Source organism: Lepidochelys kempii, chromosome 1 (assembly GCF_965140285.1).
Source record: "Lepidochelys kempii isolate rLepKem1 chromosome 1, rLepKem1.hap1, whole genome shotgun sequence".
Lineage (NCBI taxonomy): Eukaryota > Metazoa > Chordata > Testudines > Cheloniidae > Lepidochelys > Lepidochelys kempii.
This window is the reverse complement of record NC_136380.1, coordinates 240,759,931-240,776,970: the sequence shown is the minus strand read 5'-3', so window position 1 is coordinate 240,776,970 and position 17,040 is coordinate 240,759,931. Positions and strand designations below refer to the sequence as shown.

General features: G+C 43.6%; 1 protein-coding gene across 7 annotated transcripts in view; it reads right to left on the bottom strand.

Annotated features, from left to right (window-relative positions):
- The window catches only part of MICAL3 (microtubule associated monooxygenase, calponin and LIM domain containing 3), a 243,355-nt gene that overhangs the window by 98,730 nt on the left and 127,585 nt on the right, over positions 1-17,040 (bottom strand). For 3 of the 7 annotated variants that reach the window (XR_012155812.1, XM_073319697.2, XM_073319717.2), the window contains exons 18-22: positions 11,842-11,955; positions 8,675-8,782; positions 5,469-5,576; positions 4,440-4,626; positions 330-418 (exon numbers count right to left, since the gene is read on the bottom strand). Coding sequence is in view for 6 of the 7 variants with exons in the window: in XM_073319697.2 (XP_073175798.1) it covers positions 330-418; positions 4,440-4,626; positions 5,469-5,576; positions 8,675-8,782; positions 11,842-11,955 (606 nt within the window). In the remaining variant the exon portion in view is untranslated. Of the gene's footprint in view, positions 1-329; positions 419-4,439; positions 4,627-5,468; positions 5,790-8,674; positions 8,783-11,841; positions 11,956-17,040 lie in introns of those variants that run through there. The other 4 variants (XM_073319780.2, XM_078849782.1, XM_073319771.2 and 1 more) reach the window with 2 other exon arrangements.

Here is a 17,040-nt window from a genome sequence, read left to right as displayed (position 1 = left end):
AACAGAAAGGCTGTCAACTTTGTCATTCTAGTTCTTCTAGTGGTTGCACAGGCTTCAGTAATTATTTTAGTTCAAAAAGAAACTGACAAAAAGATCCTAGACTGTGTGGGGTGGGGTTTTCTTTCTTAATGAGACCCACAAAAACATAAGAGATTGATAATTACAACACAGATTGCTCTTGAATTTACCACTTTACAAAGAAGCAAGACTTCATGACATTTAAACAAAGTGATTCATTACTTCTACCCTCTGCAAAACACACACATTTTCCCAATAGCAGGGATCAGAACCCATTACACCCAACATGTCAGATTAGAATAAAAAGTTACCTTTCCTGACAGAGTACCCACTGCTGGTCTCTTCCTTTGAGCATAACCAGAGAGTCGGTAACAATAGTGAGGTTTACAGTAGAATTTACCTGCAGTCAGAACAAAAGGGAGAGAAGTAACAGTGAGAACACAGCAGCTAAGTCTACACAATATAACACTCTACCTCAGTGAGATTTACTTTGCTATCTCCACTTCCTGTGCCCGGCCCTGCCCCCTCACTATGCTTGGAGACAAACACTCTGAAATTTTAACTCAAATCCTTGTCTCCCCCTCCCTAAACAGTGCCTATTCCACTGGGTGCCTGACAACCATTTAACAGATATCCAATCAGCCACCAAAGCAGAGCTGACAATGCGGCAGTGTGTGAAGAACAAAGACATCATCACATGAAAAGCTGGCAGCCGCACTTTGGGAAAATCAAGAATGAATACAACTGTCGGAGGAATGAGGGAGGGAATGGGTGTTAACTCTGAAGGGACTATGTATGATAATATACCGAGACTTCTCAAATCTCATTTTCCCAATCAACAGGCTTCACAGGACCCAGTCAAGTGCCACAACTAGAAGTCCACCTGAGTACAGACCTCCTAGTTACCTTTTACGCTTATTGGGACAGTGCTGCTGAAATGGTACCCTGGCCTTGAGGTGCTACTCCAATACAAACACTGGTATCAGGTCAGAGTGGTGGTGCTGTGTGAGCTTTCCATGCAGCTCTGTCACTGCACAGCTGCCCTGAAATGCACTTCAGAGTCCTCTGCTATTCCAACACAACCCTGCAGTGCGACTTCGACTGTTTTACTAGTTTGGCTCCTCCTCAGTAAGAGCACCTCAATCCAAACGTGCAGCCCCTGCTACTAACCCAGTCCTGCCCTCTCCACTGTCAAGTTTTCTCTGCTTGAGTTCTGGCCAGGTTGCTCTCTGGGATTCAGGAGGTGCTTGGAGGACTTACGGCTGCAACCTACAGTCCAGACTCATGGTCTTCTTGGCTGGTAAAATCTACCAGGAAGACACTGAAGCCATTATTTGAGAACACGGACTCCTTTTAGGAAGACAAGGTGACTACATCTCACATTTCAGAGGTCCCTGCTCAGGAAGCTCTTTATGCTGCTAATCTCTTCAACTATTGCCCTATGTCTAACTGTCCCTTTATGGGGAACGTTTCTGAGAAGGGTATGGGGAAGGCATCACTGACAATATCATGAGTCTGCAGACTTTCTTAACTCCTTGTACTCTGGTTTTAGGCCTGAGTACTATACCAAGACTACAATATTCTTATTGGTCTCCTTTTGACAAAATATTCAGATGATGTGGTATATAGGGATTCTTTTAGATCTCATAGCTGCCTTTAATACTGCTGACTACAGAACGCGGATTCATCTGTTAACCCAGACAGATGAATAATATTAAGACATGAATGGCTCTAGTCTTCTCTCAGAGAAAATCCAGAGTGAAATATTGGATAATTTCTCATCTGTCCTAGGGACTCTTACAGTGTGATGCTGTTGTGAAAAAGGCTAATATCATTCTGGGATGTACTGACAGGAGTGTCATATGAAAGACACAGGAGGTAATTGTTCTGCTCTACTTGGCACTGATGAGACTTCAGCTGGGATATTGTGTAAAATTTTGGGCACCACACTTTAGGAAAGATATAGACAAGTTGGAGAGAGTCCAGACGACAGCAACAAAAATGGCAAGAGGTTTAGAAAGCCTGAAATGCATTGCAGAATCCTCTGCTATTCCAACACAACTCTACTAATGGACCTCAACCCTGCAGTGTGACTTCGACTGTTTTACTAGTTCGGCTCCTCCTCAGTAAGAGCACCTCAATCCAAACATGCAACCCCTGCTACTAACTCAGTCCTGCCCTTCCACTGTCAACTTTTCTCTGAGTTTGAGTTCTGGCCAGGTTGCGCTCTGGGATTCAGAAAGGAAAGGTTGGACAAACTGGGCATGTTTAGTCCAGACGAGAAGGCTGGGGGATAGAAAGGGAGGGAACCTGATAACAATCTTCAAATGTGTCAAGGGCTTTTATACAGAGGACTGTGGTCAATAGTTCTAACTGTGCACCAAGGGTAGGACAAGAAAAATCGGCTTAGTTTGCAGCAAGGAAGATTTAGGTTACATATTAGGAAAAACTAGCCTAATAGTTAGAAAGGTAAGTAGTGGAACGGGTTACCTTGGGAGGTTCCAGAATCCCCATCGTTGGAGGTTTTCAAGAACAGGGTAGACAAACACCTGACCAGGATAGTCTAGGGGTATACTTAATCCTGCCTCAATACTGGGGCAGAGAGTAGACTAGATAATCTTTTGAGGTCCCCTCCTGCCCTACATTTCTAAGATTCTGTGGAGTACCACAGAGTTCTATTTGGACACTACTGCTCAATATTATACATGAAAAGCTGTTAGGGAAGTAATGTGGTTTGGGTTTCAGTACTATCAGTATGGTGAAGCCTCAGCCATCAGACCTGGATGAAGTGATCATTTGGCACAGACTGGTGTTTGGATGATTGCTGGCAGACGACTGAGTAAATGATTGCTGGCAGGGGGAACAACTCGAGCAGACAATAGAAACTATTTCTGCCCTTGCAACTGAGGAAGGATCCTAGTTTATTGTTACTCAGACTTACAAGCAGAGGATTCTATTGGATAATCAGCTGCTTCTGAATGTCCAGGCTACCGGCAGCAACCAAGAATGGTCCTCCCTCACACCCCCCAAATCTTTGAGTACTAAGAAGGCTGCTGTTGTTTCTCTTATATGTGGCCTTCAAAGCTACCACTGGTCCCTTGGGTCTGACAGCCCAAGTCTGTTGTCCTTGAGGACACATTGTAAAGGACCGTCTATGTCTTCCTGGGAGGCTGGTTTGGTGATGGTTCTGAGATTTCCCCTTCACCCTCATCCCCTAGTAGTTGAGGGAGTTTGATATTGTTGGTTGCTATAGGATCTATCAACAATATACATGTGATTTCACTTATATATTGACTGTGACACTTGAGTTTGCTATCCTTGTGGTTGTTATCCTAGCCAGTGAATTTATGGATACTATTCTCGGTCATACTCTGCGTGTCTAATCAGTTTCTGAAATTTACTAAGATACTCATCTCCTAACATGCTGCAGCAGTGTATTCCATAGCTTTATTATATGTTGTCTCATTTTACCATTTTTGTTTTGCTCTTGTATGAAAGGGACTGATTGAGTGCCTGACTGGTCTTCTGTTGCCATTCACTACTGTTATTTTGTCTTCTTCAATAAGCCTAATATGGCATCACACTTTGCATAGAATCCTATATTGCTGTCACTCACCCACCTCTGAGTATTTTTTATGCCTTTTCCCCCCTTCTGGTGCTTCTCATAATCCACAGTACTCTGACTCACCTAAACTAACTCATCAGTAAGTTTTGCCACCTCTCTTACAGGACCATCACATGCAAAACACCAGACCCAGTACTGTTCCCTCGGTCACCACTTTTAAAAAATCTCACTCTATACAGCTAATTGGTCATTTATTCCAACTCTTTGTTTCCACACTCAGCTAGTTTCATCTATAAAAAGGACATCCTCAGCCAGCCTATGAAAAGCTAATATTATATCCATTGGTTATAAATCTCCTAATTTTATTAACTTTGGAAGAATTTTTACTAGTTCAGTTCTGATTCCCCTGGCAGAAAGCAGTTTGTGTCTATCCCTATCATGTTTTACTTGCCTAAGTGTTTTAAAGTTCTGGCTTAAGAAGACTCCTACTTTGCTAGAACTGAAGTAAGGCTCAAGGATCTATACTATTCAGGATCATCCTTACACACCTTTTTAAAGGGAAAATGCATCACTGGGGCCCCCCCCATTCCAGGAGTTATTTTTTAAATGATTAATTACATATTTTGCTAATAGGTCAGCTCTTTTGTTGCTTTCAAGAGCTGGCCATAAGGATGCAGTCCCATATAGTCTTACCAGTTTAAATGAGAGGTGGTATTTTTGGAAGAGATATTATTCCTGCTCCTCACCCACCAAGATTTGTAAAGTGAAGCCAGGGCTGAGATCTTGAGGCAACGCTGCAGGTACAGTGAGAGAGTGTTTTTGGTGTAGGAGGAAGACAACCGGTAATTTCTCTTACCATCTTCAATGTCGTAGGCGTAACATGATAAGCGCAGGGTGGTGGCGCAGTATTCGCACTTGAAGCAGCTGCGGTGGAAGAACTTGCCTTCAGCACTCAGCCTTTCCATCACGTAGACCCGCTTGCGGCAGAAGTAACAGACATCACTGCCTCCCAAATTCTGGGGAAACTCCTTTTTGAGTGAGCCCTGGACAGAAATAAGGCAGGACCAGTGTTATCTGTATACAATCTCACCTCCCTTGCAGGGTCACCTTTTCGATCTGTGGATACTGAGCATCTGGAAGGGGCCATTCTGTGACTCCACTCAGCCCTACCCAGGGCACCAAGCAGACAACTGCCACCTAGAGACAATAACTAACCTTCAAGTCCAGGGAGAAAGGCCCTGTGGGTTTCACTTCCTACACCTATATAAATTAGGAGTAAATTACAGCTTCCACTCCTTGGATAGGGGAGCTAACGGTCTCACAAGAGGCTATTAATGCTGCCCTGGAAACAGTTGACTGAAGGAGGCATAAAATAGACATCCTCCCTAAGTCAGCTGGGAGGGTTACTTCTGGAATGCTCCTAACCCTGCCTGTATTCACTTGCCAGAGACTGAGGCTAGTCTTGAAACCAAGATTTTCAAACTGCAGCTCAACACACTAACTGCCAGAAACATCAGTATTCCCTTGAGCAACCTCTTAACCCTACATTTCAGTCTCCCTGAGACTTGTGAAGAAAGAAGTTTTCTCCAGGGACACCGCAATCCAGAAGTAGCCTGATTGGATCAAACACAGCTCTATGCATTTGAGGGTCAGGACTTCTCAGTCTCTCAACTTAGTATCCCTGGTCCAAGGATGTTGGCAGTAGATTAAGACAGACTTTGCAAGGACAACGGGGTGATGGCTGGGGAAGAACATAAAGTTCAACTATAAAGTTATTACAACGTATTACCAGCGCCTTTCAAGACAACTAAAGACTCAAATCAGTACAGATCTACAGAACTTCTAATCAAACACACGTATCATCTTCTGTACATCATTCTCTTACCAGTTCCTTCTTGTCTAGAAGGGTTTTGGGCTGTTCTTTCCTTTGAAGCTGATTGGCTATCTGCTCAGCCAATGAGCTCACTCCGCCTGTGTACATCTTTATATACTTCTACCAGATGGGGGGGACAAAACAGCAGGGAAGCGAGGAAAGAAAAAATCAAATTAAAAAGATGACAAAAATGATAAAAGAGTAAGTGATGAAAAGGTGCAGAGAGGTCAAACCATGCCAAGACAGTGGAGAACACAGAGTGATTGTGTAGTAACAGCAGAATCAGTATCATCAGTGATCACCAGCACAGCCCAGCACTAACTGTAATAGTACCTAAAAAAAAGAGGGAAGTTTGAAATTGGTCACGCTACGAAATTAGAAGTATGTTCTTTCTTTCTTTGCTCTAAGGATGTTTTGCATATGAAGGACCTGAACATTTGCTTTCCTCTGGGAGGAAACAAAGCTAGGACAAATTTTAGCTTCCAGGTAAGAGGGACAATGGGAAAAGGGTAGAGAAGAGGCATTTCATAAAGTTTAAATTCGAAGAACTGTTCACAAAAGTGCTTAGCAAAAGGGAGCAAGTTGTTTCCAGGGCGAAGAAACCCTCAAGCTCAAAGTGAGTTGCAGCGATTCCTAAAAATCTTTAATTCCTCCACTGCTGCCAGAGTGCCTGTTCACAGTACACAAACAAGTTCTGGAGTTTATCTGGAAAGTGTGAGGGGGACTCTGATCAAACACATTACATTTGTATCTGTATATACTTGGCACCAAGTGTGCTCAGCTGTGCACACCAGCTTTGCCCATAGGCTGTTCTGTCAAGGGTATTTTGCCTGGCTCTGTAACTCTGAGCATCTGGATCAAACTAAATTGCAACAAACCTTTTAATTTGGGTAGTTAGGAATCCAGGCAGTTTGGTTCTTGACTCAGGGAGCGAGTCCCAAAAGGGGAGTTTTACAGTTTGTTTTTTAGCTGAGCTTGGAAGACCAGTAGAGTTATACAAGAAACATTCAGGACATTTGGTAGTAATTAAGTGGTTAAGGAAATAAAAACTTCTGTGGAAAGGCAATCCTATCACAAGCACCACATATGTGTCTCAATACAGCAGCAGGCCGGGCACTGTCACTTATTCAGATCAGGGAGTGTTTTTTTTTAAATGTTTCTCTGACTTACAAACAAAGGGCATTGCAGGAGTCTCATCAGTAAATGTAAAAAGAAAAGGAGTACTAAAATTTATTTGAGCATAAGCATCCGATGAAGTGAGCTATAGCTCACGAAAGCTTATGCTCAAATAAATTTGTTAGTCTCTAAGGTGCCACAAGTACTCCTTTTCTTTTTGCGAATACAGACTAACACGGCTGCTACTCTGAAATCAGTAAACGTAGAACTGATTCAGCCCTCCATATTAAGCCCTCTGGCTTCTTACAAGTGCAACATTTCTGGGATACACTACTCTGAAGCAATTAACTTTTTGCAACCCAGAAATTCCTTTACTTATACTGCAGGGTTTCTATACTACATGCTCAGAAGTATCCCTGTGTAAAAACATGTTTAAAAAATTCACAGTACAAGAGGATTCTGGCTGTCCCCATGGAACACAGATCTTTATGACCCCCATCTCTTGTCATGGAAACCAAGCGATTCCCTTCCCTTCTACATTTTTGTGAAAATTTTAGTGCTCACAAAATTAGAAAATAGAGAGATTTTACAGAATCATGACACAGATTATTTCTATGATCTGTAAAATAGTAATATTTTACAAAAAGTTATGAACTTTCACAGTCTGTTCTTGGATTCCATGGCTGTGATTATCAGCCATTTACTGATGTTTGTATCTTTACATGTTTGTGAGCATGGTAGCATCAGGAAACACTAAGGAGTTTGAAACCCAGCGTTAGGAGGGTTTCCTAAAGAACAAGCCTGGAAAAGCCAAGGCCAGGATCAGACAATTTATCATTTATATCTATTAGATAAGTAAGTAATAACTCCATAATCTATATGTCACTGCATTATGAGTGTTCATTACTATAAGAAAGTAAGAGATGTACTGCCCTGTAGCACTGCCTGCTATTCCACTCTTGCCTCTACTCCACCCAATATACACAGAGCTCAGGTAATGCACAAGCCTAAACTGAGCATATGATCTGAACATTGTTACTCATGTCCTTCTTCTTCCCTCCCCCTCCTACTGTTGGTTACCCTCATGCATCACAGGTTGCCTAATATTAGACTGTCAGTGGAGCTGGCTGGAAGGTGTCCTCCCTTCCCCCACAAAATGGGGAATTGACTTTTTGTCAAAAATCCCAACACCTGAAAATTGTTGGTAGACAAATTTCCTTTTCTCTGTCAAAATCCCATCAACATGTTGCAGGTTGTAATTTTTGCGCCATGGAAAGCAGGCATTTTTTGTGAAAAATTCCATTTAGTTGAAACCTCAATTTTCCACCAAAAAGTTTTAATGGAAAATTTTCAACCAGCCTTGATTGTAAACAATTTGGGAGTGGAGTTTTCTTTCTGTTTGTACTGTGAGTTGCTTAGCATGCAGTGGGTGCTGTCAACCACCCCAGGTACAATGACAATCTTTAGCTGCAACAACCTATGCTATTTCACTTACCAGCTTCTCTTGGGCAGCGACTTTCAAACCATATGGCATTTTGTGATGTGGATGTATGTCCTCTATACACTAGGAGACCAACCAAATTCCTGTTCCTTGTACTACGAATGCTAGCCATTTTAATTTCCACTAGCTTTTTCAGCAAGCCAGAAGTGATTTTCCTCCATTATTCCTGCTCTCTCCCCATAAATATATATACACACACAAAACCATGCTGTAGTTTGGCTCAAGCCCTCAAAGGGAAGCAACAAACATGAAAAAAGCTTTTATGCCCCTGTAGATTATTCCACAGCCAGAAGAATTCCAGTGCTGGAAAAAAGCTGATTTGAGGCTACTTAAGACCTCAAATCAGACTCACCAGACTTTTGTCATTTAACTTTAAGCATGTTTTGTTCCAAATGGCTGTATGGCTTGGAATAACCAAGATATGCCACAGGCTGCCTCTGGCTTTTCCCATGTGCACGTGTGTGTGCGCACTGCATTCAGCCACATCAAGGCAATGAAGCGTCACAAGCCTAGATCTCTTTTGTGGCACATCCTCATGGTGGAAAATGGGTGGGGCAGTGGGTACAGTTGAGTTCAGCTTGCAAGGCCCAGGCCATGCTACCTGTCGAAGGGAGTCAGATGAGGGTGAAGAAGGGCGGTTGGAAGTACGGAGGCAAAGGGAGCGTTCCCACTGGTCAACAAAGAATCGACGAGACGGTTCAGTCTCTGGCTAAAATATAAAATACATTGAGAAAAATCAAGAAGGGATGTGGACAAAAAGACAAAACAAAAAGATCACAAAGGAACCTTTAAGTAGAGTCAGGCAGGTGACCATCTGCCTTACGTCCTCCCTTTCCTCAACTGAAGAGAATTTGTGCACCAAATGCCCTTCATTGCCCTTTAAATTCATTTCCTCTCCTCCCTCAATGTTACTTTGGAAGCAATTGTCCACCCGCACAGAAGCCCCACATCCTGTGCATTACTGTCTCCTGCAATGAGGCCGGATAAACCATTCGTGCAGATCCCAAGCTCATCTCTGGTGCTCCTCCTACTCTGTCCAAATGCAATCTGTGTTACAGCCTTAGAAGGAGTATGAGACAGACAGCTTTGCAATGTAGTTTGTATTTCAGCGGAAGGGGAGACCCCCTTCCCAGTCTTTAACTACAAAGGCCCAAGAAGCTTGCTTTCTTGGGGGTAAGGAGAGAAGGAAACCACCTCATATCTCCAGCCTTCAGCATCCTCACTGCTATGGTGGAAGTGTCTACACTAAAGAATTAGGAGCGAATTTCATCCTATAATCCACTCTAAGCCGGGTGCTTTAATTTCAGATCACTTTGCTCATCCTCCATATGCATGTTATATTAAATGGCAACAAACAAGAAGATAAACGCTCTGAAATAGAAGGTAATGAGCTGTGACAACATTCTCTGTCCTCCAACCAGGAGACTGGGCACAGTGCAGGGCAGAAAACCATGTGTAATCTTTCCCTAACCCATGCACAGTGATCAACCCCCATCCCAACATTCTCCCACTCTCCCAAGAGGGGCATCTCCCCACTTCACTTCACTTGTTACTGGCTGAAGCTATTCCTGTCCCTGAGAGCCAAACATAGCCTAAACAAACAAACCAGTGTGAAGTATGAGCACTAGTTCCTTTTCTGCCCTTGCTTACCATATGGCCCAGGCAGAATTCCCAGTCTGAGAATCCATATACCTCTGAAACGGCTTCTCCATAGCACAACTCAGAAATCACTATCTCAGCATACGTCTCTCAACCCACCCAGCCTTCCCTGGTTCATTAGCACCAGCTGCTAAGAAGCACCTCAAGTAAATATGCACAACACAATAATTAAAAGCACTGAGGTCGAGTAATTTTAGTACAAATTGTGAGCTTCTGTATCATCATATGGTGAGAAAATGTTCTGCAAATTCCAAATAGCTGAACATTTTAAAAAAAATCCACCACTGTGAAAAAGGAAAAAAAAAATATATATATATATATATATATATATATATATATATAAAAATAAATAAAATCAGAGGTCTTTTTATGTGACCCACAAAACCAGCTGTTTTTAGCCCTTACATTTTCAAACTCTGCATGTATCTGACACACATTAGCCTAAGGACAACGCCCATTAGGCAGAGTGAAAAAATAGCTGTGCTTCCCCAACTCCTGCAATGTAAAACATTTAACCAGTGGTGTCCCTTTTACTTGGACACTCTGACCCGAATTTAACTTAGCCATCAAATCTGTATTTAATACTCGTTAAATGGTGTAATTCATTAAATCTCTTGTTTTTCTTATACCTTCTCTCCCATCTTCCCTTTTTCTTTTCTTAATATACTGCATCATGGTGCACAGATTCAATGTCTGTTTCCTCTTCTCCTCTCCACCTTATCCCTTATTCCCTCCATTATGCTCTGTGCTTCCTCCTCCTCCTCTCTTCTACATCCTCTCACACACAAAAAATAATAATAAAAAAACCACACAGTATTAATAGGAAAGAGGGACATGGGACGAATCCCATTCATCTCTTCCACCCACCTAGTGAGCTTGAACACAATATCAGACACCTAACAGCCAGCGGGTTAAACCTGCTAGCCAAAAACCAATACAAAAGATACGATAGGTGTGTTTTCGCCTACACACCATTCAACTTCAGCTGCTGAAATCCAGGTGAGGATGCTGTTCTCAGATCGTGCTTGGCATCTTCTGCTATATCAACCTTCAGCTAGTAGGTGCTAATAAATCTGAATGTGCCCTCTCCCCCAGTTTTCCATGGCTGCTACAAGATTTCCAACTGTCCCAGCCACAGTTTGAATCTTCCTCTGCAATGGTTGCTTCTGCTGCTGCTGACAGCTTCCCCAAGGAGCGTCTGAAATTCACCCGATTCTTGCAAATTTCACTCTGAGGCAGCTTGGGAAAGATGTGACCAGCAGCAGAAGCCCTGGAGCTGTTTATAGGCCTAAGAAGACACCACTGTATCATCTTATACTCAGCTCATGTTTGGGAAGTCTGTTCACATCCAGAGGTGCTAGAAAACGGATTAAAAAAGAAAGCCTAGATTCTGCAGAAGCAGATGGCATTTGCCCCCAAAAAGCTTCCTAACTGCCAAAAAGTATTGGTGAAGACCTCCCAGGTGTGACTGTGTATGCGCTGTTGTTGGGATGGTGGTGTGTATGGGGGGAGGCTGGAGACCAGAGAAGCTACTGTCCAAAGTGGCAGGATCCCACAGGTCAGAAGACAGGTGGGTGAGAGGAGAAAAATAACTTTAAAAGTTTGTGGTAGAAGCAGAAAGAAACTGCACAAGCTGCCATTTTTACTGCTAAAAACAGTACTACTAGAAGCACGGATACAAAACTGGCTCCCTGAAGGGCCATGGATTAGTGCCTGAAAAAGGAAATATGAATGTTCCCACCCCCAAAAGCAACTGGATGGCGCGTCCCAGCAATTCTCTCTGTACTAGCAGAGGGCCATTGCATGACTTGAGCCGAGCTAGTGACCAGCACGTGCCCTGAAGCTTGGGCATTGATCATCCTTGTCAATTGTATTTTACTTTATGAAACTGCACATGCTATGCACCTTCAATAAGTAAGAAGAGAGAAGAATTGGCAGGGAAAGAAGTGGAGTAAAAAACTGTTCAAAACAAGAACTGATTATGGTGTCTTTAATGTGGTGGTGTAAAGTAACAGTCAGTGCACACTTCTATCCCGCTGACCCCAGCTGTCACCCCTTACCCCATTCTCTTACAAACAGATACAGACTGCCAGAGCGGGCAGTAGTCACCTGATGCCTGATTGTCAGCCTTGGCTCCAGGAGGGCAGCCAGTTGGCATGCCCTCTGCTCAACATTCAGTGCTTGCTCAGGCACTTGGTCACCAGAAAAAAACCGAGGAGATCTCTGTGGGATAAGGAACAGGGGAGGAAATAAACAAAGAGGAGAAAAACAACCCCAAAAAGGAACAGAAGCAAAGCTCACAACAAGGCCAATGCCAGGCAAAACACATGAAAGCCCACATACAGAAGAGCAAAGCAAGAAGGTGTCCCAGATGAAGACTCCTTCCTCTCTTCCAATTGAGACCCAATACGCACTGCAATTCTGCACTAGCAAAGCTCTGGATTCAGCCTCTCGAGGCTAGGGAGGAACACCTGAATTAGACAGTCATTCACAACTCACTGTCTGCAGACAAAACCAAGCCAGCGCACGGCTTCTGTCTGGCATTCCCATCCAAGGTAAGTTCACCACGAACCAATAGGCCTGGCTATGGTCCCGTAGCAGCTCCGTCATTGGCACTTACCTCACCCCAGTTCTTTTGTTTAAAGGATTTTCTTTACTCAGATTTCCAGACCTAGACACAACTGTTTGTACTCCTCACACTTTGTGCACAGAAGCACTCATTTTGGGGTAGCGCAGTTCAGTTCTGGGAGAGGATGAGCTAAACTCCCAGCAATGCCTTCCTAGGCACCTTTAAAATACTGGGATATAGAAAGTTAGGTGAATGTAGGGCTTATGAAAACAAAGGGACTCAGCAGCACTGGCTAGAGTCAGGTATAATGCAAAGCATTATGCAAGCTTCCCACTCTTGCCCCAGCACCTCCACTACACTAACCCCATCCTCCAACATAGCTCTGGCCACAGGCCGCAACTCTCACATGCTACCCCCCTGGCTATTCTAGTCCTTGGCACTGCTTGAACTGATCTTGCTAATTGGTTGTACAGTGAGCTCTTGTGATACTGAAAAATGCCCACTAGGGATGGCTAACACATCCACGTGTATGTACTTCTATCTAGGTGGATGGGGCAGTAACCCAGAGTATCATGCAGTTCCCAGTAAGTTACTTTGCTTGGGGGAAATGAACTGAACGGGAAGTATAAACATCTGTATGCTACCTACAGTAGGCTCAGGCTGTTGAGAAAATCCCAAACAGATGACTATGCTGTCTGCCAGATGAAATGCACTATGACAACAGGCAGACAAGGTGGGTGAGGTAATATATTTTATTAGACCAACTTCTGTTGGTGAGAGAGACAAGCTTTTGAGACCAATAAAAGACATTACCTCATCCACCTTGTCTCTCTAATATCCTGGGACCCACATAGCTACAACTACACTGCCTACAACTATGATAAGAGAGCATACAACTGTGCTCACAGCCAGTTACCGATTGTGCTCTTTTCCCATTTAAAAACAGAAACCAGTCTCACTCCTTTTCTATTTTAAGCTGCTTGTCAGCCCAATTCACTCCCTCTTACTATACCATTTTATCAGAAGTAAAACTAGAGCTTGTTACAAAACTGGGGGTTCCTGTGTTGCTGCAGACAAGCTTGTTAAGCTTCTGCTGGCAGTCCAAAAACATGCCACCCACCTGACAGGTGCATGAGACTGCTGAAAGGGACATACTTTGGAAGTCATGGCAGTTTGCTGCTGACTCCCAGTTATTATTTAACTTATCAACTTCAAGAGGCAGTTAATTGGTTAATCTGAACCCAGATCTTTCAACTGTGTAGTCCCCCTTCCTCACATACTTTAAATCTCCTTTCACCCTTCCCATTGACAGCAGAACATTTCATTAGGAAGAAGGCTTCCTATTCTCTGCAGTTAAACCCCCCCCCCCCCATTGCAACCTGGCATTCAGAAGGCAGGTTGGAATGCCAGCTGTTTAATGAATCAGAAAGCAGCCATGGAAACAATGCAACCAGTGCTGGTGAGTGGACCCAACATAACCCTTCCTATTCTGTGACAGCCACAGCACACTTTATTAAAAAGAGGTGTGTGAGAGAGAGAGAGAGAAGAATGGGGGGAGCTAGAGCTGATCTACAGCAAAATAAAAGCAAAGAGCAAACAGTCAGAGTCGGTGAATGCTTGTTAAGCAAGTATTTATGCAAACACCCTACAAAAATAATCATTCCTAACATTTTCAGCAGCTCCAGTGTGTTAACAGCATTCCAGAGATAACTGTGCTTCCCCCTCCCCACACAACACTGCCCTTGAATATTGCACACACCCCACCACTGCATGTGTGTCATCACCATCCATGCCATTTGCTCATGCTTTTACCCTTTCCTGTCTGGGACTCTGCTCCCCAGGGGGGTCAGCACCAGGCTCCCTGTTTGTCTGTGGGCAATAAAGGATGAGCTTTAAAACAACCACAATCCAAGTTCTCACTCTGGACATGTTCCATTTGATTTATCCTACAATGCAGGCAGAAAAGAGACCATCATGCAGGGACACTGTGGTGTTAAGTACTAGAATTTTTAAAACTGTCCCATCAACCACTTAGATCTTTAGAGAAGAAGTGTGGTGGGTGAATCAGTACACACAGGTCTATATTAGGTCAATTAACAAGTATACATTACTACCCAAAGAACTGGCATTACCATGGGGAAGATAATAAGAACACTCAGTACATCTCACACACACAGTGATATTAGATCAGACGGAAAGTTTAAAAGGAGAGGTAGCAGAATTAATGTGTTAGAAGCGTAGAGAGAGAGTTTTCAAAAGGTAGCAGGTTAAGAAGGATGCAGGCTAGAGTGAAACAAAGCATTGCAGGGGCCAAGACAACCTCAGGAAGAGAGGATATTTTGAGTGAAAGCTATTGCCCTCAAAAATGAATCTCCAAATTGGGTATTCATATCTGTGTTATCCTATAACAAAGGGGTAAACCGCATTCAGACCAAAGGGAGGAAGCAGAGAGAGTTTTCCAATTTTGCTTGAGCAAAGAGATGTATTTAAAAAATGGCTCCTAGAGAATGGAAGGGAGAAGGTGGTAAATCCTTAGCTGGTTCCAGCAGTAGCCAGCTGTCAAGGCTTAAATGAGCAAGCCACACAGGAGGGACCAGACATTTGGAGGAGGTGATGAGTAGAGAAGACTTAAGACTTAAAGACTAAGTGTTTTATTCAGAAAGGTATGAACTAAGCATAGCACTTGGAGACAATTTCCCTACTTAGAAAAAGACTGTCCATGGACTACGCAAGTCACCACCTCTCTGTCTCAGTTTTCCCATCTGTAAGATGGAGGTAATACTTGCCTATCAGATAATGCCTTTAAAGTGCTTTGAGAATCAGAGTGCTCTGCAAGTGCTACATGTCACTATTATGCTAAGGATCTGATTTACAGATCATAGTGGTCATGAAAAGTCACAGTTCAGGCTCAAATATCTGCCCTTTGCTCATTCTGCTACGTCTAATTGCTGCAGCACACAAAACGCAAGTCTTCTCTCAATTTTCAGGTGTACAAGGGAATTAAGCGGACCCTCAGAAACAAATTTTTCAGAATTTAGCTTTATGATTCCCATCAAAATGTTAGGGAATCACAGAGTTGAATCCATATGCTCCTCACATTAGGGAAGGGAGGAGACTTAAAAAAAAATACAACTCAAAGAAGTACTATCCATATATGAGCTGACAAAGGACAAAATGTGTCTCAACATTTTTAGATATATTTAAACCAGAAGGCCAACAAATCCATGTGTCTGTTCTTCGAGGTGCAGCTTTTATAACCTGTACCCAGTGTAAGTGTAACTGCTCTATCTGTACTACAAATGTGTATTCAGACACATTGAACTCAAGCTGCTGGAAGGAGCAGGAGAGGAGTAAGCGGCACAAATGCCTGCCACGTTAACAATCATAAAAGTACCTCATACAAGAGCCCCAGAAAAAGGCTCCCAAGACCCAGGAAGGAAATGAGGTTTAAATGAGGAATGGGGATGGAGAGAGGACTACTAGAAGGGCAGGAAAGTGGCAGCCTCAAATACAGGCAGATGACTACCCAACTTCATTCCCCATCCTGCTCCAGCTAGACAAGCCTCTCTTTTGGAGAAACTGCCTAGGAATGGTGAACAACCCAAGGGTAATAATGGGCCAGATTCTTCCCTCAGACATGAACATACATATCTCATGACTGCAATGGGAGTTGTGGATATGCATTTAAAGGCAGAATCTGGCCCTAACATTTTGCATTTTGAAACTCCTCTGCAACGCAAAATTGGAAATGACTGCTATACAAAAAACAAGCCTAAACTAAAATGCCCAATCTCTACTGTGCCAAAAAATTAGTATTAGGATAGATTTTTGATATGCTGTATTCAGTGTCTAGTTGTGCTATTAACCTAGGAGGTCCAAGAAAACCCACCCATGTGGGTAAAGAAAATTTATAAACAGCAGAGACATTTAGTCATTGATTTAGCAACCTGTGCAAGCAAGATGGAAGAGGAGAGAGCAGGAGAGAGCATGCAGAGTGAATCACCTGCTGGCTGGGATACCCTGGAGAGGAAGGTGGAGAAGAGGAAGGAGAGAGCGTGATCACTTTTTTAGGGCAGGTTCTTGAACGCTCCTTATTTCTCAGCTTTATTTAAAACAGGGTAGGAAAAGAAAGAGCAATAATAAATAAATAAATAAAATAATAAAACTAAAGGGAACATTACAATTGTCTTTGGCAAGGCAGGGCGCAGTCTCAGAAGTGCATCTTCTGCGGGACCCTGACCCCCAATCCCACCTCTTTCAAATAACTTAGCACAGGGGTGAGCAAACTTTTTGGCCCAAGGGCCACATCTGGGTATAGAAATTGTATGGCAGGCCATGAATGCTCATGAAATTGGGGTGGGGGTGAGGGCTCTGGCTGGAGGTGCAGACTTTGGGGTGGGGCCAGAAATGAGTTTAGGTTGCGGGAGGGGGCTCTGGGCTGGGGGAGTGGGGTACAGGCTCCAGCTGCATGGGGTGTAGGAGGGTACTCTGAGCTGGGACCAAGGGGTTCAGAGGGTGGGAGGGGAGCAGGGCTGGGGTAGGGGTGCTGTGGGGTGGCTCAGGGGTGCAGGCTCCGGGCAGCGCTTATCTCAAGTAGCTCCTGGAAGCAGTGATATATCATTTCCCACCCTGGCTCTTATGCAGAGGTGAGGTCAGACATCTCTGCTGTTCCCGGCCAATGGGAGCTGTGGGGGTGGCGCTTGGAGCAGGGGCAGTGTGCAGAGCGGAGCCCCCTGGTT